A 23,738-nucleotide genomic window follows, 5' to 3' on the forward strand; every position below is an offset into this window, starting at 1 on the left:
ACAGAACCACAAACACCAGCCTCCAGAAGGCCACCAAACTCCCTGCAGCCCATTATTTTAGGGCTGGTGAAGATTTCAAGCTGTGCCTTCCTGCAACACAAAGGGCTGGTTTTGCAATGTTAACAGTGCTTTCCCAGCAGAAACTCTCTTCGGAGAGGCGAGGATGAGAAAAGGGCAGGGAATGTCAGCGCTTGAGGACGATGCACTCGCATCCTCCCCCTCTTGGGACACATCTGCCACCCCTCCAAGTTGTTTTTGTCTCCATTTGCAGCAGCATTTCCTGACGAAGCACTGCTGTCCCACCAGGAGACAGGCTGCCATTGCTCACTTGCAGTGAGTCACCCAGCAGCATGGCACAGAGAAGGGGCAGCCCTGGCACAAGCAGAGCCGCCTGCCCACGCTGCTGGACGCAGGGCAGCCCCAGCCGAGCAGCCTCCGAGCACAGCAAACCCCCTCTGCCCACAGCGACGGGGCCAACCTGGGTCATGGCAGCACCCATCGGCCCTGCTGCACTCTCCACCAGCGGGCAGCTGCCTGGTTTGTCTCCGAGAGCCTGCGCTCCAAAGCCTGGCAGCACCAAAAGCCGCTGCAGAGACAAGGACGGACACGTTACCTACCAGCAACACCCCGGCAGATACTCAACAGCACATTTTCCAGCCCCAGTCAGGACAGTATTGGTTCCTCGGATCCAGCTGGCACCCACCAACCCCAGCAGGGAGTTTAGGGCGCTGCAGCAAGAGGAGAGGGGAGGCTGGCAACCCAGCCTGCCCAACCTTCGTTCCTGGACCAGTGACTGGTAAATGCACACCGCGAGCAGAGCACCGACAGCTGGGAGCAACTGAGCTGCGGCGAGAGCAAGCTAAAATCCACGTAGGTCTGCGGACAAAGCAGCAACATCCATCTACCTAGTGTGCCCTAAGCCACCAGCTCCCTGAGCCCTCCAGAAGCGTTCTCCTGGCTCTACGTACCTTCCCATCCCCAACCCAAAGCCCAGGTCCGCTATCAGAGCAAAAAAAACACGTTCATTTTGCCACTCTGTGTGTAGAAGTCAGATTCCCACAACAGCAAGTGACCTCTGTGCTTGAGAATCCTTCTCTGGGCAGCAAAAAGGTAGAAGAGGTGCACTCCTGCAGCACAGAGAAGCCCGTCAGACACCCCCCCAGGACAGCAAGCGAGGAAGCAACAGCGAAGGGGACTTTGTGAAGGTGGCTGCTGCTAGATTTCAGCTTAAACACCTTCAAGCTCATCGCAAAGCGCCATGTCTCCAGCTGGCCTCTGGTCCATGTGTGCCCTGGCAGAAACGCCACCCATCTGCCACAGGACCCCACAGTAGGTCCCCCAGCCCCACGCACTCACATACCGCACACAGCAGGATCTGACCCACCTCCAAACGAACCCCCCAGGAGCAGAAATCTTCCTCCTGTGTCCGCTTGAAGGGAATCCAGAGCAAATCAAAGGGCTCAAACTTTTTTGCGTGTTTTAAAGACAACAAACGCGACAAGCCAGGCTGAAGACGGCTGCTGCCCTCGCAGAGACCCCACCTTCTGCTCCTGCCTCTCTCCTGGCTGTTTGCCCTGCCGCACCCTCAAATGCAAGCTGCTCCCCCCGGCCCGCCCGCATGGGTCTCACGGCTGCCATCGGGGCCGGTTCGTCACTGAGAAAATGTCAAGCAGCTCTTGGGTAACACAAACACTACGCAAAGCTGGGAAACTTCATTACTGCAAATAATTTTTTTCCAAGCTTTTCAGCACTCCAAGAAAACCTGTACTGGACCTTTCACCCACTAGAGGATGAGAGAAGGAAGCAGCTCAGTTACAACAGGGCTACTCTTACCAGATTTGAGAGCAAAAATGGTTTTCCAGGCTCTGGCATCCACAGAAACTATTTTTTCCAACCCAAAAGGGAAAACCTTTCTTTGGAAGGTGCTGCCTGGACAAGCCTGACCACAGGCAGTTCAGAGCAGGGTTGCCAGCCCATGTCCGGGACTATCTTTGGAGGGCTCTGCACAGCTGGTTCAAGATGCTCTCAGAGGCACCACTCGTACCTTGCAGGGACAGCCCGCCATGCGCTTGCCTACTCATGTGGTGGCACATCAGGTTGCCCCTCCGGAGATGCTCTCCTGCCTGACCTCAGCACTACATGCTGCAAGACAAGACGGGCTTTCCCAGCAAGAGGCACAGACCAAGATCTGGGAAAAGACAGAAGTGACCACCACCAGCTTCTGGGAAAACAACCCAGTTCCCCTTGCTGGAAATACCCTGCTCTCCAGGCCTGACCACAGCAGGAGGAAGAGACTCCTAAATAAGCGGGTGTGGATTCACCCTGGCCATCCTCAGGGAGGTCAGTGAGGAAGGAGACCCTCCTGCCTGCCTGCAGCCCAGACAGGTGGAAGCCAGACGGGTCCTCGCCACCTGGCTGGCATCGCCAGCCCCCACCGTGCTGCACCATGCCGGATAACAGGGCAGCTGCGCCAGCTGCCAGCCTGGACTGGAGCTCTCCTGACGGTGGATTTAGAGGAGGACAGGCTGAGGATCGGCAGGGATCAAGGCCACAGCATCCCCCCTCCTGACCCACTTCCACGCCACCTCATCGCCGGGAGCCGGCCGTCCCCCACCGCCATCTCAGCGGAAAGGGCCGAGCGAGCCGAGCAAAGGCCACGTGCTCCCGGGAGCTGGCAGTTATTTTAGAGCACTCGCCGCATTTCTGCTCTTCTGATGTCCCGTTCCCATAGAAACGAGGCCTGGAAATGGCAGACGTTGCCTTTTTTTCTTTTTTTATAAAATCAGCGTTTCTCCCCACCGACTTGCAAAGGCACCGTGTCATCCCTAGAAGATGAGCCGCAGACCCTGCTGGGCATCTCCACCTCTGTGGCCGTGCCGAGGACATCATGGTGCCTGGGGCGGTGGCCTCACATACCTGGCGAGGGCTGCTGGTCCCCAGGTGCTTTGCACACCGCTGCCGGAGTGGGAGATGCCTCTCTGCTCCCCGCCGTGTCTGTGCTGGACACTAAAAGCATGAGCACCCATGGCAGGGGGAAGGACTTTTTTTTTGGCCAGCGTTTTCAGGAAGCACAAGTGTTTTCCAACACCTGCACGGCCAGAAAGTCCCATCTCCTACAGCCACATCCTGCAAAAAGCCACTGGGGCCGGTGGCCACCAGACTAGTCACAGGTATTTAGCAGCACACAGCTCACTCTGCTGATTTTTCCTTCCTCCTCTCACGGCTCACAGAGATGCAGGAGTCACGGCACAGCGAGACCATAAAAAACCCCACCTACCGCAGCGTGAGAGGTTGTGCAAATGGAGCAATAAAACTTTCTAGGAGGCAGCAAGCCCGGCTGCTGACCCGGCACAGGCACCGAGCTCACAAGACCCAGCAGACTCGCAGCCCTCTGCAAAACCAGCACTCCACTGGGTCCCCTATGGATCTGTTTTTTTCCCCAGATGGAGACTTCAGGCCTCAAAACACAGAAGGAAACACAAAGAGCGCCAGGGCTGGGTCCCATTTGCAGAACTGGGGGGGTTGGGTTTTGGGAACGGCCACTGCTCCAGAGCGAGGCAACGAGGGGGCCGGTGGACCCAGCGATGTGGCAGGCTCCTGGGTGACCAAATCATGTCCACAACAAGCCCCCGCGCTCAGGCAGTGGCAGGAAAGGATGGAAGAAGCTGCTGCATCAGAGCTGGCTGTACCCTTGGCTCTAAAAACACCATCGCCCGTTTGTCCACAGAGTGGGCACCTGCACGTCAGGAGCCAAACTCCACAAATTCAGCGGCCTCACGGATCTGGTAAAAGAACAAGGTCCGGAGCCCGATGGGGGTTTGCTGGCGAGCCCTTGTGGAAACCACCCCGTGCCTCTCTGCCACCCAGCCAGGCGAGCCCATGGCAAACAGCGCCCGGGCAAGCTCCCTTCCCTTGGGGGCTACCTGTGCTTAGGCCCTGTTTGCCACAGACTATGAGCGGAGGTCTTCACACGCCCGGACCCTGCAGACCCGAGCTGCGGGTTGTTCGTGCTCCTGGGCAGCCGTTCGTACCGGCGGTACCTGCTGGGTACCTGCTGGGCCCCGCACCCCGGGGGGCGGCCCGGTGCCAGCGGGTGCTCGCTCGGCCGCTGTCCCCCCCCCGAGAGCCGCTGTCCCCCCCCCGAGAGCTGCTGTCCCAGCCGCACGGTGCAAGGGGGGAGGATGACACGGGGCACCCCCCTGCACCAGACGACGGTCGGGTCACCGACAACGTGCAGCCCTGCTCCCGGCGGACGCTGGCAGGGGCGCGGCGCTGCCGGCGAGGCAGCTGGACACACGGCCGCCGCTGCTGCCGCCGCCGCCTCCTCCTCCTCCTCCTCCTCCTCCTCCATCCCACCCCCGGCTCAGCGTCCCCGGGCCCTGCCGCTGACCGCGGGGGGGGGCGATCCGCGCCGGCCGCGCCCGGGGGCAGCGAGGCTCTGCGCGTCCGGGGCTGCCCGGGCCGGGCTGAGCTCGCCCCGGGAACCGCAGGCCCCGTCCCTAAGCAGGGGGCGCCCCCCCGGGCCCGGGCTGGAGCGCAGAAGCGCCCACGGCGCTGCCCCGGCAGCTGCAGCGGGCGGAGCCGGGCGAAGGGCCTCGGAGGCTGCCGCAGCCCCGGGCGGGGCCGCCCCGGAACGGCCGCTGCCCCCCGCGCCCCCCCCCCGCCCCGCCGGCACTCACCCACCGCCGGCGCTCGCTCGCTCGCCGGGCCGGGCCGGGCCGGGCCGGGCGGCTCCGGCTGCGGCTGCGGCTGCGGCTCCGGCTCCGTCCCGCGGCCCCGCCCGCCCCGACGGCCGGGACCCGCCCCGCCCCGCGCACGCGCCGCACCGGCGGGCGGGGCCAGGGCGCGCGGAGGGGGGTGTGCGTCATCGCGTGTGTGAGAGCGAGTGGGAGCGAGCGGGAGGGGGGGCGGCGTGAGTGGGGGTGAGTGTGTGAGAGTGGGGGTGAGTGTGTGAGAGTGGGGGTGTGAGAGTGAGGGTGGGGGTGAGTGTGTGAGCGTGGGAGTGAGTGTGTGAGCGTGGGGGTGAGTGTGTGAGCGTGGGGGTGAGTGTCAGTGTGAGACAGAGTGTGAGCGTGGGTGTGTGCGAGTGTGGGTGTGTGCACACGTGTGTGAGAGGTGAGTGTGAGCGTGGGGGTGTGTGCTTGGGGGGGGGAGTGTGTCTGAGCGTGCACACGTGTGTGTTCCACTGTGTGTGTGCGTGTGTGCCAGCGTGTGCGCAGTGTTCCACTATGTGTGTGTCTGTGTGTGCACACGTGTGTTCCACCATGTGTGTGACCCCCTCTGTGTCTGCGTCTGTCATCCCATGTGTCTGCGTGTGCACATGTGTATACATGTCTCTGTGTGTCACCCTGTGTGTGCCTGTGCACGTGTGTGTCACCTGTGTGTGCATATGTCACCCTGTATGTGTGTATTACCGTGTGTGTTAACTGTGTGCATGTGTGTGCATGCCTGTTGCCCCCTCTGTGTGTGCACACATGTGTGCACATTCCGGTGTGGGCATGCAAGGGTGTGTATCTGTCACTGGGTGTGTATCTGTCACTGTGTCTGTGCATTACTGTGCATGTGTGTGACCCTGTGTGTGCACACCGGAGCATTGCGTGTATGCACATCAGTGTGTGTGTGCACACTGGTGTATGCGTGCGTGTGCACGGGGCATTGCACACCTGTGAGTGCACCAGCCATTGTGTGTATGCACGGGGGGGTGTGTGTGTGTGCGCATCTGGGCACTTGTGCCAGGCACTGCAGAGCAGTGCACACACGCCCATGGCACTGTATGTGTGCACAGATGTGGGGAAGCATGTGTGCACACACACACATTCACGTGTGCGCACACACACACATGAGTGTGTGCCCCAGCGCAGCGCTATACGTGTGCACCAGGAGTGCCGACGGGAACATTGGGTGGTGTGCAAGGGGCCGTGGGCGTGTGTGTAGGGGACCATGTGCGTGCACGAGGCGGTGCACGTACATGACACGGGGGCTGTGGGTGTGAGCAGCCATGCACAGCAGTGCCACAGGGGCCCTTTGGGCCCAGCCCTCCTGGTTCCCGCTGCGCGGTCGGTGCCAGCATGCCCGCCCGGCCATCCATCCCAGTCCTGGATGGTGACGCTCCGCACCGTGCCCTGCCCCAACTTCGGGGCACACACCCCAGCTTTGGGGAGCACAACCCCCCTCCGGCCCCACCGGGCTGGGCAGCCAGCGTGGGAACGCCGCGCTCCCGGCCCACTCCGGACCCACTCTGGCTGCCGAGCGGCACCTTCCAGATAAGGATGAAAGCGCCGGCAGAGGAGGGGGGGTCACGGAGGCTGGTGGCTGCCAGCCCTGCCTGGGCCCTGCCAGCCCTGTGCGCCCTGGCTGCCAAGCTGGCGGGTGAAGGGGCTGGAGGAGCAAGCTCAGCTGCTGATGCCAGGAACACCGAAGCGGGGAAAGTTTGTGTTGGGCAGATGACGGGAGAGGGAGGAGGAAGAGGAGGATGGGGAGAGGGGACAGGGATAAGGACAGGTAGGGTTTGGCACAGCTCTGCTGCATGAACAAGGGGGGTGGGGTCACCCTCGGGCGGCTGCCTGGTGCTCCAAAGTGCCTGGGAGTATTTGGGGTGCCACGGTGACCTTCACCCCCTCCAGGCAGGCAGGGCAGCTGGGCAGCCTCGAGCCGCTGCCTTTCTCCATGGGAGAAGCAATTTTGGAGGGGGTCTCCATTTAGATGAATGCAGCAGTGATGGCTTTGAGTGTGACTGCTTTGGAGATGGTGTTCTCCTGCCATCTTTTAATCGTGGGGTTTCGTTGTCACCCGCTGTGCCCCAGCTGGCCCCTGGGAAAGGAGAAAATGAACTAAGGAACGGAAGCGGGGCAAGGGTGAAGCTGTCTCAGGGAGGGAGAGAGGGAAGCAGCAACACCAGCTCTAAAAATAGCCATGTACGAATGGAGAGTGACGCCCTCGTTGCACTGCCAGGACCCACCAAGCTGGAAGGGGAGACCCTGCTCGCCACCTCGGTGGCTTTGCTCCTGTTGTTGGCAAAAGCCGAGGTTTGGCTTCCCTGGGGCACCTGGAGCAAGTTACAGCTGTGGATCTGGTCCCGTAACAGTCACCCACTGGGTTCTCCCCACCAGCTGTCCTCTGCTTGCAGGGTGCTGCTGCTGCTGCGCTGGATGGGGTGGCTGCAGAAGTCTCCCCACTGGCTGGTCTGTGCTTGGGTCCCATCTCCCACTGGGCGGCACTGGAAGACGCGCAGACCTGGCACCCATCTGCAGAGCCACAGCCGGGAGCCGTGTCCCGCACACCCCCGGCCTGTTCAACAGACACCAGCGGAGCCGAAGCCCGTCTGCCAGGGACAACCGAGCAGCCACCAGACCACAGCAAAGCTTTCCTGCTCGCACTCATCTCCTTAGCGGCATCCAGCAAAGCTCATTACAGGGCTCAGAGGCAGGAAGGAGCCGGCCCGGCTCAGCGAGTTGCCGTCCCTCAGCAGAGCCACGCGTGCCCTTTGAAACGTGAGTAATGCAGGTTGGCCAGGCAGGGGATGGCACGTGCCTTCCCGCCGAGCGTGGTCCTGCTGAGGGCTCGTCCTTGCTCCATTTGCCTTCCCCCGCCGCCGTGTTGAACAGCGTCCTGCTGCAGCCGCAGCGGGCCGCAGGTTGATGAAGGTCTCACCCTGGGTCTGGACCCCAGCGCGGGGACCCTGGCCCCATCTCAGGTGATGCCTGCAGCCAGCTGCATCGTCAGAGGTGACTATGGTCCTGGGGAGGATCTGGGACAGTTGGTGCCTGCAGTGACATGCTGGAGCCTCATGTCAGCCCAGGCTGAGCCACTCGTCCACACCCCTGCTTGAGCCCGGGTTTGATCCTCCCCAATTATAGCCGCCTCAGTTCTTGCCATGACCTTCCCTATTGCCTCATGTGGTTCCTCTCTGTGCTCGCCTTTGAAGGAGGCGATTAGATCAAAACAAAAGTCTTGCCAAAGAAAGTATTTGCAGGCTCCTCATGGCTCCTAGAGCAGAAGATGGGAGATGTTGCAATGAGGTGCAGTGGCATTGCGGTGACTCAGCTTGTGCCCAGGATGGGGAGCGTGCAGGAGATGTGGTGGTGGACTGAGCGAGGACACAGCAGAAACCCACAGCATGCTGCCAGAAAAGGGCAGCGGGGTCTCAGGCAGGCAGGGAGTGCTTGCTTGCGGGGTGTCCCTCTCTGAGATCTCCCATCACTCTCTCAGCAGCATCTAAACGAAGGAATCAGTCCCTGTGCCGGCAGGCCAAGCCTGCCAACCCCGCTCCTGCTACCTGCTGGTGGCTTGTGTGTCCCCAAGATCACCAGCTCAAGCTTCCACCACCTTCCCCTGTTGGTTGTCATCACCCCCCATCTCTCTAGAGGTTATTCCCAGGGGGCGGCCACTGGGGCCACCCCATCACCAGCAGCGGGGACACACATCACGCTGTTTCAGACTGTCCGCCTGGTTCAGAAACCCCAGCCCTGGCCGGCCCATACCTGGTTTCAGGGTGAAACCTGTTTTAAAGGTGCTGGCTGGTGTCAGGAAACCACCTCATCAGCCCATGGAGGCAGTGCCTCCCCTTTGCCATCCAAACAACATCCAAAATGCAGGACAGCTGCCAAAGGCACCATGCAGGGGATGTGCCAGGGAGTCCCCAGTGCAGCCATTCCAGCTCAAACACATGGCCTGGACCCGGCACAGGGTGTGCTGGCTCCTCATCTCACCTCCTGCAGCCAGTAGCAAAATGCAGATGTTGGGAAGAGGAACATTGTGGAACAATTTCTCCTGCGGCTCCTCTGCTTTCCCCACAGCCCTGATGCCCCAGGGCAGTGTCCAGACAAGGACTTTGGCTGGGCTTCACTACCGCTGTCTTTGTGCCACCACCTCTGTGCTGTTCCTTGTCCTCCCTTCCAGCCTCCTGCGGCTCCCTGCGAGGGCAGGAGGGAGCGTGAGCAGGGCGGACACACTGTAATGCCTGGCAGCACCTCCCTTCAGGGCAGCTGGTGGCGTGGGGACATGCAGCAAGGGCTCCCCTGGACATCACGTTCTGTGAGCTGCTGGGCCAGGGATGAACATGCCGACTTCTGCTGAGAGCATTTCCCACCTTGTCCTAGATTCTTCCCACTCCTTAACTTTGCTGCAGCGCTGGATGGTGCAATCCTGGGACTGGCATTTTTCACCCTTGAGAACCACTGCCCAGGAGTGAAATGTCAGGATGTCGGTTCCCATGAAAGTGGGGGAGTGGATCCAGCACCTTCTGCTCCCCCAGACTCGCCAGGAGATGAGCCCTGCTCCTGCCTATCTCCCAGCGCCGGGAGCACACACAGCCACACAACCTCCATCCCTGCCCCTGGGCGTTAGCAGTGGTGCAACATGAAGGGTTTGCTGCTGTAGGAGGGCAGTGTGTGTGTGCACACAGAAATGCTCAAATCCTTGCTGGCCACGGACAGAGGGATCTGCTCTGCGCAGCCAGGCGGGCTGGGAACAACCCTTTTTCTTGGGAACACCAGCTGCATAAAAGCAGGAGGGATGGGGGTTTCCCATCAGGTCTTATTCTGGGGAAAGATGGGTGCTTGTTGCTTCCCAAGCACAACCCTAAGGGTTGCTGCAGCTTGTCCTCCCTGGCACCTGCAGTGCCGTTGCAGTGGTGGAGAGGTTCCTTCTCAGCTCAGCTGTGGGACCACCACGGGGGCTTGGGGAGGAGATGCTGTTCCCCCACGTCCTGGGGGGAATGAAGCAACCTTGCTGCCTTGCCCAGGTGTGGCTGCTTGTTGGGACAAGGACCAGCTCCTTTGGGCTCCTTTCCCCCAGGGATTCCCTCTTCCCTTGCCCCCTCAGGTGTGCCAGCTTGCAGCCCCCCAGCCTTGGCTGCCAGGTTGGAGTCTCCCAGTGTGTCCTTGCTCTGGAAACGGCGGGGAGATGCGCAGGGAAGCCGGACTCCCCTTGCAGTGCTCAAACACAGGAAGATTTCCATGGGCAGGGAAGGTTGGCATGGGAGGAAGCTTTCCAGGATCCCCTGCTGCTCTTCCCAATCCCTGCTCTCCTTGAAGAGTGATTTCCCTGGCAGTGCTCTGCAGGAAGCTGGTGCAGTCTCTGGCCGCACCAACCTCCTGCAAAGTGTCCCTGGGGTGTCCCTGCTCTGTCCCTATGTCCCAACCGAGTATTACAGAGCTCGGTGCCATTGACAGACCCCGCTGCACCACCAGCATGGAGGAGATGTGGCTGGAAGCATCTGCTACCACCGCTTCTCCGTGCCTGGGTGAGCATCCCGAGGCAGTTGGAGATGGGGTAGATGGAGCTGGGGAGGCAGCACGGCCCAGGACATGCGCGGGCAGGCTCTGCCCGTACTGCCCAGCTGCTGCCCAAGGGCAGGCCGCTGTCCCTTCACCGCAGAGAGGCAGCCGGTGTCCCCACAGCCACTTCCCGCGGGTGTGCAGGCAGCCCTCCTGTACCAACAGCCAGGACCTCGTACGGCTGCTGGATGGGGACCGGCAGTTTGGAGCCGACAGGCTCCCGAGGCCTCTCCTGGGACGGTAGCGCCACTGTGCAAGTGGCACCTCTTCACTCCAGGGCTGGGCAGGTGTGTAAATGCAAAGGGATCGCCTCGTTTCATTAAGAGTAATTGAAGAACTGGCAGCTTTGGGCACTCTGTCAAGCTCATAGATCTCTGCCAGCACTCAAATCCGGTAAGTCACGCGCTCGGGCTGCTGGCAGCCATGCTGGGAAGCAAGGGTGAGATAAGGGAGACACAACTGAGCCGATAAAAGGAGATCCCTGAAGGGTGGAGACAGGGATCTTTCTGTTGCCATCCCAGCTGCCTGCACATTCCTGGTGGGCACAGCAGCATGGACCATCCTCAGCATACAAAGGCCAAAGAGAGACGGGTTTGTCCTAAAAGTTTAGACGTTTCCCTCCTCCAAGACCAAGGGAGACTTAAAAATCCACCTAAACCACAGCTTTAGAGGCAGCCGGATCCAGGGCAGGCAGTGCTGCCGGCTCAGCGAGGGTGGGCAGGTTGCTGGCTATGTAGGTTGGATTTCGGCTTAGAAAATAACTAGAGAAATTTTTGGGAGCATCTCCAGGAAAGCTGAGCTCTGGCTAAAGGAAAACAGAGCCAGGGTGCTAGCCCTTAAGATGAAAACCATAGTAGGAGGGGGTTTAAATCAAGGACAGTGGGTGACATGAGTGGTCAGTGGGGCAGGGAATCATCCAGAAGTAAAATTATATCTGTCCTTTTAAAAAAACAATAAGAAAGCCAGAAAAAAGGGACATTAAAAAAGCAGGCTGCCAGGACCAGATCAAATGCTCTGTGGTGACTGCGGTCCCGGCAGAGAGAGGAAAGCAGCCTGGTTTAGATGAGGATAGGGCGTCGGTGAAATCTCTAAAAGCTCTTCAGGCCGTTAAGGTGGATTAATGGTCAGGTTTTGCTTGTAAACTAACTGCTTAAAAGTCAGGAGACAAGGGTAGGAATAAATGGCCAGGATCTGTGCCAGACCTGTGCTAGTCAATACACGCATACAAGAGAGCAGACCTTGCCGATGCCATACGGTGTTTCACTGATCAAATCTAAAGCTGCTCCATCAAATCTGAAGCTGACTGAAGTGCTGGAAAGGGACCGCATGACATCAAGCGGTTGAGCAGACAGACATCAAATGCAATTCCATATAATCAAATTCAAGGCAAGGTAAACGTAACCCTCTGCTTACGCAGCGATGGGCTCGAAATGAGCTTTGTTGTTCAGGACAGAGATGCCGGAGTCCATGCGGGTGCTTCGCCTGCAGGCTCTGCGTGGGTAACCAAGGGAAAAGGGCAGGAGGAAGGAATCGGTGGGATTGCTGCAACGCAGGAGCACGGCTGGGGCAGCTCGCAGAGGGCAGGGCAGTCCGGCAGAGAAGCAGCTGAGCAGTGAGACGGAGCAGCTCCCACGGGGGGAGAGACTTGGTGCACGCCGCAGCCTGGCAGGGTCATGGGGAAGGGACCCGGTGAGGGGTCACCGAGAGGGGAACCAAGGAAAGAATGTTTTCATTTCCCAGAGCAGGGCTTCAAGGAACACCGCAGGGCTGCGTCTGGTTTAAAACAACAGGCTGCGCTTTCCAAACCGCGCGTTACCTCGGTGTGGGAGCTGCCTCTGCTGCGGAGATCAAGCGTGCAAATGGATTCCACGGGGAACAGGAGAGCGTGCAGAGGAGAGGGTAGGTCTGCTGGGGACGCGGCAAGTCCGGGATGCTCCCAGGCCGCTCCTGGCTGAAGAGGACGAGGACAAGATCCCTGTTGCTTGCTCTGGCTCAACCTTTGAACAGCCTCACATCTCCCCACCTCGGTCTTACTCCACGGCGGCTGCACTGGGCACCCCAGCCCAGTGGCACTTCCCCGGTGTCCAGAGCCTGGTACCTGCTCCAGGATCAGCCCCGGGCACTCCCCAATTCCTCACCCCCCCTCCTGCACGCCCCGACAGCCCTTCAGCAGCAGCGCCTGAGCAGCTCTGGGCCGGGGGCTCCTGTGCTCACTCGTGGGGCTTGAGCGCCTAAAGGTTCAAAACAGCAAAGCTTGACCTGGGGATCTGCTCCTCCCTGCTCTCTGGAGGCTCGCCAGGGGTAGGTCCCCCTCTGCAGCCCAAAATCCAGGCTGGTTTTCAATGCCCAAGGCAGGAAAGGGAGAAAATTCCTGCTGAGCTGAGACTAGGCAGAAGGTGCGATGCCCACAGACATAATCCCTACAGCGTAACTGGAGCACCCAGCTCGCCCTGCCGCACTGCTGGTGCAAATCACCAGTTATGAAGTGGAGAAAATTGCTATCTATTTCCCCTTTCATCCATTTATTATGGCTTTCTTTTTTACTGCTAATTATTACTTTCAACACACCACTTTAACAGGGGGTGGTTTCTCTTCGGTGATGCTAGCTTGGTGGCTCTTGGAAAGAAATCTTAAAGAATTGTCTTTTTCTACAATTTTCACATCACCATGTTTTCTCAAGAGTTTTTCTTGTCTTTATGGGGTTTAGCTTTTTAAAGCACCATGTATTTTTGTTTACTGAATGGATTAGTCTCTGCCTAAATTGAATGTAATCAGGTCATGATCATTGTTCCCTAGGCAACCACCAACGAAATTATAGAGCTACGATCATGAATTAATACTGTTTTAAAAAGTTAAAAAAAAAAAACAGTAACTGCAAGGCTTAATAAATCACGGCTGAAAGAAGACATTCACAGCCGTGTCACCAGTCACCGTGGAGGGCTTTCGTGCAACGATCGTTGATCTTGATTCAAGAACTAGGGGAAGATGAAATACCACACACCACCCTGTAAAGGTGGATTCAAACCAATTTGATGAAGAAAGACCGCTTCTTCTCTGTCAGAATTCTGAGGGGATGCTTTGGTTAACAAAGGAATTGCCATCTGCACCTGCATGGGCTGTGGGAGCAATTGGAACTGAGAAGATGGCTGTGCAGTGGGGGGGGTGACAGTGAAGGGAAGGCAATTTGGTGCGGCCCTGCTGCCCCCTACAATGCCAGAGAAAAATGAGAAAGAGCGATTGCAGAGTGCACTGTGTCCTGACGAACATGGTAGGGACGAACGCAAGAACCCAGCCAACCTGCCCTGCCGCTCCTGTAAGGGTCCACACGCTTCAAAGAAAAATTCCAGCAACAAGCTGCAGAAACCAACCCGAACATGCGTCAAGCCTCCCAGTGTCATCTGGCAGAGTTTTGGCTTTGCCAGGGCTCTTTTGTGCGCTTAGTGAGTGTTAGGAACACGTTCTGGTGTTGGAGGGATAGGAAGGGTTGACCAGCCCACAGCAAGATGAGGCCTGTAGAGAATACCTTGTCTGGAGACATCTCTTCCAAGCCCCAGAGCCCTGGAGTGGGCCCAGTCACAGGGTCGATACCCCATGCGTTACTTTATGCTGCCTTCCACTGCTGCTCTACCCTTCACCATGCACACACCCAGCTCATTCCTTCTTCCCCGCTAAGCTTTTGTGAGAGTGACTGCTGCCGCTCGGCTCTTCGCGGTACGAGCTGTCGCCTTCCAGTTCTCCTTCGCTCCCGTTTGCACCCCACAGCTGTGGGGAGTGTTCAGACAGCTCACCGGGACAGGCTTTGAAAAGCAGTGTTGTTACACGCGAGATGTTCTCTGGGCCCGCAAACTCCGGTCCCCGCGGCGCACACCTCACCTGCCTCCTTCTCCCCCAAGCCATGGGGTCCTGCCTGGCGGGCACCTTCCCCATGCCACCCTCCGTCTCCCCCCTCCAGAAAGGAGAGGTCTCAGCTCACCTACGCTGCCTTTGGGGTAACACACCGGGGCGTGCTTGAGGTGTGCAGGTGTCTAACGTACACAAGCGAGGGCACACACCCGCACACCGCGTTACTCCTCCCTGCCCCGTGTGACCGATCAGCACTCATCGACTTCCCAGAACCAGTTCTCCAGTCCTAAGGCCGCCTGTAAGCAGCGTGCTGATGTCAGTCCTCAAGCACCGAGCGCACAGCGGGTTCCCAGAGGGAAGCACCGGGGATACCGCCTGCTCCCGCCTGGGGCGGCCCTGAGTACACCCACCAGGCGCCCGCCGGGCTGGCTCCTTGCCCCCCAGCCTGACCCGGGCTCGCCAAGGGCGGCCTGCCCGCCCGGCCCCGCGCATGCCCGGCCCGGCCCGGCCCGGCCCGCCTGGCCGCCCCACGGCCGCCCGCCCCGAGGCCCCCTCCTCTCCCGGGGGGCGGCAAGCCGCAGAGAGCGCGCTCGTGCGCATGCGCGGGCGCCGCCGCGACTCCCGGTGGCCGGCGCGCGACGCATGCGCGGGTGGGCGGTGGCTGCCGCCTGCCCCCCGGCTCCCGGCGGGGCGATGTCGGGCCGCGGGCGGCGGGGCCGTGGGCGGCGGGGGCCGGCGGGAGCGGCGCCGGAGCAGCCAGGGCCTGAGGCGGGCTGCACCTCCCCGAGGTGGGAACGGGAGCGGGAGCCGGGGGGGGGACCGGGGCGGGGCGGCCCGGCCCGGGGGGGGGGCGGAACCGCGCTGACAGATGTCCCCGGTGTGCCCCCAGGGTGAGCCGGTTCTGCCCGCAGTGCGGGCGCGGTGTGGAGCCCGCCTTCCGCTTCTGCCCGGCCTGCGGCGAGAGGCTGCCCCCGCCGCTGCAGGAGGAGGAGGAGACGGAGCAGACGGCGCCGGCCCCACCGCGGCAGCAGGCCCGGAGCCCCGCGGCCTCCCCGCAGGCTTCCCCGGCCCGGCCCCCGGTCACGGCGAGGCCGAGCTACCGCTCGCCCCGCAAGGTGCGGCCCGGTCCGGCGGTGCCGCTGCCGGTGGAGACCGTGCTGACGGACCAGGGCAGCAGGCGGTGGAGGCTGGTCCGGCTCCTGGAGGAGCGCGGCTGCGGGCTGGTGTACGAAGGTGCTGTGGGGTCCGGGGCGGGCGGGGGTCCCGGGAGCGGGCCGGGCCTTCCCGGGAGGCGGGGGGCGGAGAGGGGTGGGGGCTGCGGGCAGGTGCCGGGCGGGCAGGAGCGGGCCTTGCCCCGGGCGCGGCGTGTCCCTGGTGCTGGGCTGGGTTGGGCTCCTCGCGGGGGCCCGCAGCCGGTGTTCGGTGGCGGCTGTCGAGACGTCCCGAAACTGCCAGAACCCGCCGTGAACAGACGGTGTGGTGCTGAGGCGATGACGCTCTGCGGGCGTCCGCCAGGGTGGCAGCGACCGGCGGGGCATCTGCCCGCTAACGGCCCTGCACTGGTGTCAGACGGAGCAGAGGCTGGGCTGCTCTGTTACTTGGTGAAGCACAAGCCGCTAGGGGCCATACTTTTTCTTGCTGGTTTCTAAGTTCAAAAGCTAAAAGCTGCTGGCACCGTACAGGAGTTCCGGTGTTGTAGGTGGTGTCAGTGTTGACTAAACGTCAGTTTGGGATTCTCAACCCGGTTGGGGGGCCAAAAGCAAGCAGCTAAATCATCTGAACTGCTTCTCAGCTGTTTACAACTAGACTGGAGAGAAAAGATCAGCAGTCACTAAACAGCTGAGAAGCAGCAACTTCCAAAGACCTTATTCAGTGTTGTTCACTTGGAAACTGGGAGGAATTTTCCCCATTAGTAAGCTTTTCCTGATGTTTGGCTTTCGTTTCTTTTTAATTACTTACGCTGTTGCATAACGAAGTCTGGGCATCTACTTATCTTTAAAAAGAGGTGACGTTAGAAAAAGAGACGATCAATGTTGTTATTGTAGTGGAGGGTGCTTTTATAGAAGCACCTCTTGGGTGGCGAGCAGCAGGTAACCCGTGTGTAGCACTCAGTCTGAGAGCAGGAGAGGAACTACCCCAAGAGCAAATAATGGGTGCAAAGCTTTTTGGAGAGGGAAGGCCACCTACAGCGTGAACATCCCTGTGGAGCGGAAGGGGCTTTGGCATCTCTTTATAGACTTGACAAACTACAAAGTGAGCTGGAGGGAGTGCTCAGCAAGTGAATTTGGGGGTGCCTTTGAGATTCAACTAATGAATTGTTCTTGACATGCCACCTTCAAAGCACCCCACTGCTGTAGCCATATCTAGATGCTTCTGTGACTTAAGCAGAACTGCACTCGCAGCATGTCAGGGGTGCCGTGCTTCTGGAGCAAGGTAAGAATTATTTTGTAGTGATCTGGGAAGACGCTGCCACAGAGGATGCCCTTGCAACGACCGAGTGAAAGAAGCGGAGGATAAGTAAAGGCCAGCTGCACAGGCTGTGTTTAGTGATGCAGCTGATGCTGGAAGTACCTCTTTGCTGTGCTCCTGTAACCACATCTGTTCCGTCCTTCCACAGCGCAGTCAGCATCCGGAACCTGCCCTCAAAAGCAAAGATACTCCCTCAAACTTGTGAGTTTTGATCTGTTTGGGTAAGGAATAGTGCATAGTGTCCTGTGTCCGGTGCCCAACCTGTTTGGCCTGTATGGCTAAAAAGTGTCCGAGGAATTCAGAGAAAGTGGTCACAGAGGCCCTTTCTACCTTAGGAGATGGATGTAACTTCCTGAGAGCATCATGCTTGGATTTCAGTAGAAGTGGGCTCTTCCAGTAAAGGCGTGAAGAAAATAGATAGGATTAAAAAAACAAAAAGCCTTCATCACAGAAGGTTGCTTCTTCGGTTCACCAAGCTCAGTAATCTCCAAAACTGAATTTGGTAGTGCGAGGTAGCGATCTCAGTTCATTGATGTCAGGCCTACTTTCTTCCTGTATAACAAGCGTGCACATGCCCTGCTGAAGTGTGGGGAAATGGGAGAGGTTAGAATGTGGTGGCTGTGCTGAGGCAGTGTGATGGACTAGCACTGAGAGGCTCTGTAAGGCCAGAGCACGTTTTTAAATCAAACAGTAATTATAGTTGGAATTCTGAGCCAGCTTTCTAGGCACTTGCCAAGAACTTGGGTTCTCCAGAAATCTGCTGTTTCCAGGAATAGCTGTTCTGCAGTGGAAATTCAGTTGATTGATTCTCAGTAACTCACAAACCAGAGCAGAAAGCCTGTTTTCTTGTCTGCTGTGGCTCTTGGGGGTTGCTTGTCTGTGGGAAGACCCATGCTGAGTAATGGCTCTGTGGGGTCCTGGTGGTGCCCTCTCTTGTGGGCACTTGAAAAATCCCTCTCCCTTTTGTCGGAAGAGACATTTAAGAGGATGGAGAAAGAATACAGTGTTAATGAGAAAAGAGCCACAAAACTAGAACCAATAGATGCGTACAGAAGCGATTACAGCTTCCCACATTCCCAACTCCTCTGTTCTGCACCTTTGACATCTTCTGGCGGGTGCAGAGGACTGTAGAGTATGACATGGCACCTGAGAGCATTTTGGCTTCTGAGTGTGATGGCTCAGATCAGCTCACCAGGCAAGGGGCAGAATAAAATATCCCCGGGAACATGGTCATTTGTGTTGTCTGGAGCCTGCTATTCCTCTAGCGACCTTGGGCAATTGTGGGTAGGGCCTTTGGTATCAAATCAGCTAGAATATAAAACTGCTGCTTCCTCCTATGAGAAAGGGCACCTGTCCCGAGTGGGCTTGCAGTCTGCTGAACGTACCTGTATGCGCAGGCAAACGCATACGTACTGACTGTAAACCACCTGCATCTCGGGCCACTCGGTAGCAGCAGTAGTAAAAGCACAGTAACGCTTGCTGGTTGAAAAAGGTGGATTGTAAGATGTCAGCATGCTACCCAAACACCTAAATGTCACAAATACAGACTTTCTTACTTGCCTCGCTTCCTGACAGCTAGAATAAAATGTTATAGCTCTTCGTTGAGACTTGCGTGTTCGCAGAAATGACCTCCTCCATGCTGTGGATAAGGTCGCCTCTGGTTCCTTTTAACAGAGAAGCTTTGGGGCTAGAGCTTGTGTAGGTTGCCAGACGGTCTGCACTGTCTGGCTGTTTGTAACCCACAGAGAGGTGTAAATGGTAGCGCTTGAAATGTCCAACTTGAGATGGCCACTCCCTCGTTCTGTGCTGATGCTCAGAGTTTATGTGGTTCGTTGGTGCAGCATTAAATAGTGAACCAAGTGACCTGAGCTCTGTTCTCAGCTCTGTTGCTTTCTTGTATTTGGATTTTTTTTGGGGGGTGGGGGTCGTGTTGTTTCCTTAAAATGAGTAGTGAAGGTCTTGTAGCAATTGTGCACAGGTTTCCCTTTCTAGCAGAGTGTGTGTGGCTGACATAACGCTCCTCCTTCCTCTTCCCTTTAGGATGTCAAAGACGGGAAGATCTACAATGAACAGAATTTCTTCCAGCGCGCTGCGAAGGCAGGCACAGGTTGGTGCTTCTTGGAAGGGCAAGGACTAGGCTGCTTGTTAGGAAAACTGGCATCCCTCTCACATCAGTTACGCGGGTCTCTCGGAACGCTGGGCTAGGATAAATTCACTGCTTGGTTAGTGCCAGAGTGCTGAGAAGTTCGGTCAAGAGCCTGCTCTCCCAGGAGCCTCTGTGTGCTTAGGACACCGCAGCATTGGCATTTTGAAGCTTTCTTGCTCTACCCGTGCTTTGCCTTGATCTCACTGGTGGCTGCGCAGCCCTGCAGCCTGACCTGTCTTGGCTCCCTCTTCTGTGCCCCTTCCATGGGTGGGGGTGTTTCTGTCGACTGCGGCCTGGTGTTTACTCCATCGTCCCAAAAACATGGGCACGAGCAAAGCTGAGCAGAGGGTGCGGGTAGGTGTTTGAGCAGGAACTCTGCTTCTCCATCCCTCTCTCTCTCTCCCCCCTTCTTGTTTTACCTAGCCCTAGAGCAACCACGTGCCTTGGCCTGCTCTGGTATTCCCAGCATCCTTTCTGTCTCGCTCGTGCTCTGCAGTGCCAGGTGCGTTGACGTGCCAATACCCCAAGGCATTAGGCTGCTTTTCCGGGACAGAATCAGTAGGAGAGAGGCTGCCAGGTGTGGGCTGCCCAGGGCAGAGCAGGCCCTTGGAGAACAGGCAGCCCTGACTGAGCTCCTTAGCAGCGTCTGCTGCACTCTGTCCTCTTCTCTCCCCTTCTAGTGGAGAAGTGGAAGAAGTGGCATTCTGTGCCATTGCTGGGAGTCCCCAACTGTGTTGGCTTTGGATTGCATGCAGATAGCTACAGGTGAGGTGACCATGAAGGGCACATCTGAGCTCTTTTGTCTGCAGCTGCCATCTTGTTGGGGCTCTCCCCCTTCTCTCCTTGCTGTCTGCTATTCCTTTTCTCATTGTCCCCTGGGCTCCTATCCCGTTTGTTAACAAATGGTTTGCTTCTCATTATCCTATTTCCTTCAGTCCTTGTGTTGCTGGTGAAGTCATTGCTTTTGCTGCTTCTGTCCCTCAGGCCAGGGGACACCTTATTCCTGCCTTTTAAGCTTAACACAAAGGGGAGATTCGGGCTGTCTGTCTGCCACACGTGATCAGCATGTCTCCCCTTTTCAAAAAGTGTTCTGCTATCAAAAGTGGAGGAAATGTTTGCCCAGGTCAGCTTGGATTTGAAGGGGGGTCTAATCCAGGTGGATCACTTGACAACTGTCTGTTGCAGGTTTTCCAAATCACGTAGCTACTGCTACATGCTGAACCCTTGTCTCTTGTAGGTTTTTGGTGTTCTCAGACTTAGGGCGAACTCTTCAGTCTGTCCTGAATGATGGCTTACACCTACTGAGGGAGAAGGCAGCCTTTCAGATTGTAGTCCGCCTGGTATGTAGAGAACCAATACTTTGTAAGAGACTTTCAGAAAAGCCCTATAACTTCTTTCCAGACCTTTCAAAGGTGTTTTAAAGCTGATCCGGGGGGTTGGCTGGGGTCTCTAAGTAGCATCTCTTGAGCAATATGTCACCTTGAAGGAATTTGGGGTAAGGAGAATGAGAGCAACCTGACACTTGAAAATGAGAGGCTATGAGATGTGGTGCTTTCTGTGCTCCTCCTCACAGCTGTGGGAAGCTGGGGAGGGTCCATCTCAGTGATAGCCAGGGTGCTGAAGGAGTCTGGGTGGTTCTGATATGCTCGCCTCTTCTGTTTACTCCTAGCTAGACTGCCTGGAGTACATTCATGAGAACGAGTACGTGCATGGGGACATCACAGCTGAGAACATCTATTTGAACCCAGCAGACCTCACACAGGTAGGGAGCAGGAGCAGTGCTGAGATGGCAGTGAAGGTGCGCTTGTGAAATGGGATGGAGCAACACCCGGGTTCCTGCTGCTGGGCAGAGGAGCAGTGCAGCCCATGCAGCGCTCAAGCAGGTGCTGTGGTGCAGGATTGTGGGCTGCACTGTCAGCAGAATTCACACCACACACTCAGACGTGAACTTGGTGGCTTCTAGGTGACCCTCGCAGGCTATTGCTATGCATTCCGTTACTGCCCGGGAGGGAAGCACGTGGCGCAGCGCGAAGGCAGCAGGACCCCTCATGAAGGCACGATCGAGTTTATCAGTCTGGACAGCCACAAGGGAACCGGTGAGTCTTGGTTTCTGACGTGAGCCAGCAGAGCTCAGCTACAGCTGCTACTGTGGCAGTGCTCCCTGGAGCTCCCTGCTGGCATTGCTGCTGCTGCTTTCCAGGCATTCGCGTGCACCTGGAACCAAGGTCCTGTTCGGGCTGTGTTCTCTTGCCTCTCTCTCTGGGTGGCGTTGAGACTTGCCAGGTCACTCAGTGACTGCAGCAAGAGGTGCAGGGATGTTCCTTCTCCATCTGGAGCCTTGGCTACTGCAGACGTGCAAGGCATAGAAAAGAAGGCTGCTTCATGCTGGCTTGGCAGGGATCTGTTTCAAGCCAGACTGGATCCCTGCCCAGCACAGATTTGCAGCAGGCTCTGCTCTGACCTTGAAGCAGTGAGAGCTGGAAAGGCATTTAAATTAGCCCGTTCTGCTCCTGGTTGGGATGTGACTGTTCTCTCTTGGTGTTCAGACTGGGCAAATCTTCCTCCAGAGGCTAGGAGGTGAGATGTTCAAGGTTGTGCAACGAGTGCTGGAGTCCTTACTTGCCTTTGGAGGAGAGGTGCTAGCCTGGGCCTCTTCTGGGATGGTTCCCAAACGCTGGTTTGGTTTGTTTTGTTTTTTTTTTTTCCCATATGAATATATCTCTTTTTTTTTTTTTTTTTTTTTTTCCCCATCAGGACCATCTCGTCGGAGTGACTTGGAATCTCTGGGCTACTGTCTTCTGAAATGGCTCTGTGGCTTCTTGCCTTGGTCTGATGAGCTGGACAAAGTAGAAACTGTGGTGGAGAAGAAGGAAAAGTAGGAGAAATCATCTACTCTCTTGGGAAATGCTCAGCAGAAAGCAGTGAGGGAGGTTTTGTGACTGAAATCACTCAGTCATAGTACACTGTTGGGATGTGGGTCAATCCCACTGTAAAGGCTGAGCCTGGCCAAAGGGTGTTTGATGGACCCTGATTTCTCCTCCATTCAGAACGTGGCCATCTGAATTCAGCCTTTAGTATTTTCTGTCCCTGTTGCCAAAGCCAAGCTGCTCAGATGCTTGCTCTGTTGCTTCTCATCTGACAGCGCTCTGCACTGACTATTCCAGGTACAAAGGGGATGTGAAATGCCTTCTCCGACAGTGCTTCAGGCAGAGATCTGTTCCAGGTAGGGGCTTGCTCTCTGTGATAGTGGGACTTGGGGAAGGAGGATGAACTGCACCTGGAGCTAGAACGTTCTCTGTGCTGGAGTGCTAGTCCAGGATGGCTTCCACTGGCAATGGTGACCAAGCATTGCATGGACTGGGTGACAGGCTCCTCCTGTGAACAAATCTCTTGTTTTCTTTATAGCAAAACAAAAAGCTGCTACTGAGGCAAGTGTTCTGGTGGCTTCAAAAATGTGATATTTGGGGCTAGAGATCATTTCCCCATCATGTCTTTGAGCTTCATATTAGCTTTGGGTTTGTTTTCCCTTTCTGCAGCTGCCCAAGGCAGGCAGGCGAACTGGCTGTAGGGAGAGCAGCCCGAGGCGGCCCTTTGGCGGCTTTGTAAGGACAACTGGGGCTGCTCTGCGGCTCCGTGCAGCGACATTCCTTGCTTTGCAGATGCCCTGCAGAGCTACCTGCAGCAAGTGATGGCACTAGAGTATGAGGAGAAGCCTGACTACCAGGCCCTGCGGCAGCTCTTCAAGAAGCCACTGGAGAAGATGAAAGCTTCAGCTTATGACTCGGTGGATATCAAAATGGTGCCCTAGGTACGTGCCAGCAGTTCAGACTGGAGCAGCACAAAGCGCTTGTCCCCTGTACTGCCGCGAGCACGGGAGCAGCACAGCGCTGCTGGCCGGCAGGAGGCGAGGACGGAGCAGGCTGGTCTGTGAAGCTTTTCCGGGCAAGCCCTAGGTGCTGCTTCTGCCGCCTGGAGGGAGCACTGGCCCTTCAGCATTCCCTAGTAAGAGACCAGTCCAGTGTTACACAGAACCAGGCTTAGCTTGTGTTGCAGCAGGTGTTTCCTCAATTTTTTCTGGAAGTGCTTGTTCTTAGTGGAGTACAAGGGTTAATAAAGCAAAGACTGAATGGTCTGCGGGGGTGGTGGGGGGAGGTGTTAACAAAATGCAATTTTGTCCTTTTTTAGGGGTGTGGATTTTATTTTTTTTTTTAAGAACTGGGGCTCTGGGCTGTATTTTTTGCATTTCCTTTTCAGAAAGCAGCTTGTAGTTCTGGTTTTATTGCCTCAGGCCCGTGGCAGCAAGTGGTTGCTCTCTAGGCCCAGGGGCTCTGTTTTATCCATGAGGCACATCCAAGAATGAGACTTGATAGACAGATCTGGTTTTAATCCAGGGCTGCATCAGCCAAGGCCACTGGATTAAGCAGCAAGCCCCAGGAACATCACCTAATTTACTCTTCCCGGGAAGGAACTGAACTGATTAATGTTCCCATTTTGTGCCTCTTCTTTCAGATCAAGAAAACTTGCCCAGGAAAAGAGTTCAAAGCTTTCTGCAGTGTGAGGCCTTTCCCGCAGATATTTAACTTTTACCTACCTGTTTTAGAACTGAGAGAGGTTTTTATAAGCGTTCTCTTCCAATTTTAATGTGACCCAATGCTGAATTTTGAGCTGCTGCCAAAACAAGTTAATGTGAAGACACTCCTGCATGGCAAGTCATTGTATGCAGTATCTGGAGAACTGCAATGTAGCCACCAGGAGAAGGGTGAAGCCTGGCACAGAAAAACTAAATCAGGGACTGTTGGTTTTTTTAACTACACTGGCAGTACATAGTTTTGTAATAAACTTTGTGGACAAGCACCCAAGGCTGCTCTCAGGTGGTTATTATTCTTGGCATGTTGAAGGCCTTTCGGTAGGCTTGCTTTCTGGGGCTGCTGGAGAGTTGTGAGGGTGGTTTGAGCCCCGTGCTACTTGTGCAGCTCCCAGGTGCTCAAGCTACTCCTGTAAAT

The 23,738-nt window shown here is 57.0% G+C and overlaps 1 protein-coding gene across 1 annotated transcript; it reads left to right on the plus strand.

Annotated features, from left to right (window-relative positions):
- The first annotated feature begins 14,813 nt into the window (after positions 1–14,813).
- On the plus strand, positions 14,814–23,594 carry VRK3 (VRK serine/threonine kinase 3). Its single transcript, XM_086473007.1, has 12 exons — positions 14,814–14,908; positions 15,010–15,353; positions 16,738–16,790; positions 18,630–18,696; positions 19,416–19,500; positions 19,973–20,075; positions 20,405–20,497; positions 20,699–20,831; positions 21,490–21,610; positions 21,900–21,958; positions 22,395–22,543; positions 23,245–23,594. The coding sequence occupies exons 1-11, from the start codon at positions 14,814–14,816 to the stop codon at positions 22,541–22,543; spliced, it is 1,302 nt and encodes a 433-aa protein (XP_086329133.1). The 3' UTR covers positions 23,245–23,594.
- Positions 23,595–23,738: the final 144 nt, after the last annotated feature.

This window comes from Leptosomus discolor, chromosome 14, assembly GCF_034619465.1.
Source record: "Leptosomus discolor isolate bLepDis1 chromosome 14, bLepDis1.hap2, whole genome shotgun sequence".
In the NCBI taxonomy this organism is placed as follows: Eukaryota; Metazoa; Chordata; class Aves; order Leptosomiformes; family Leptosomidae; genus Leptosomus; species Leptosomus discolor.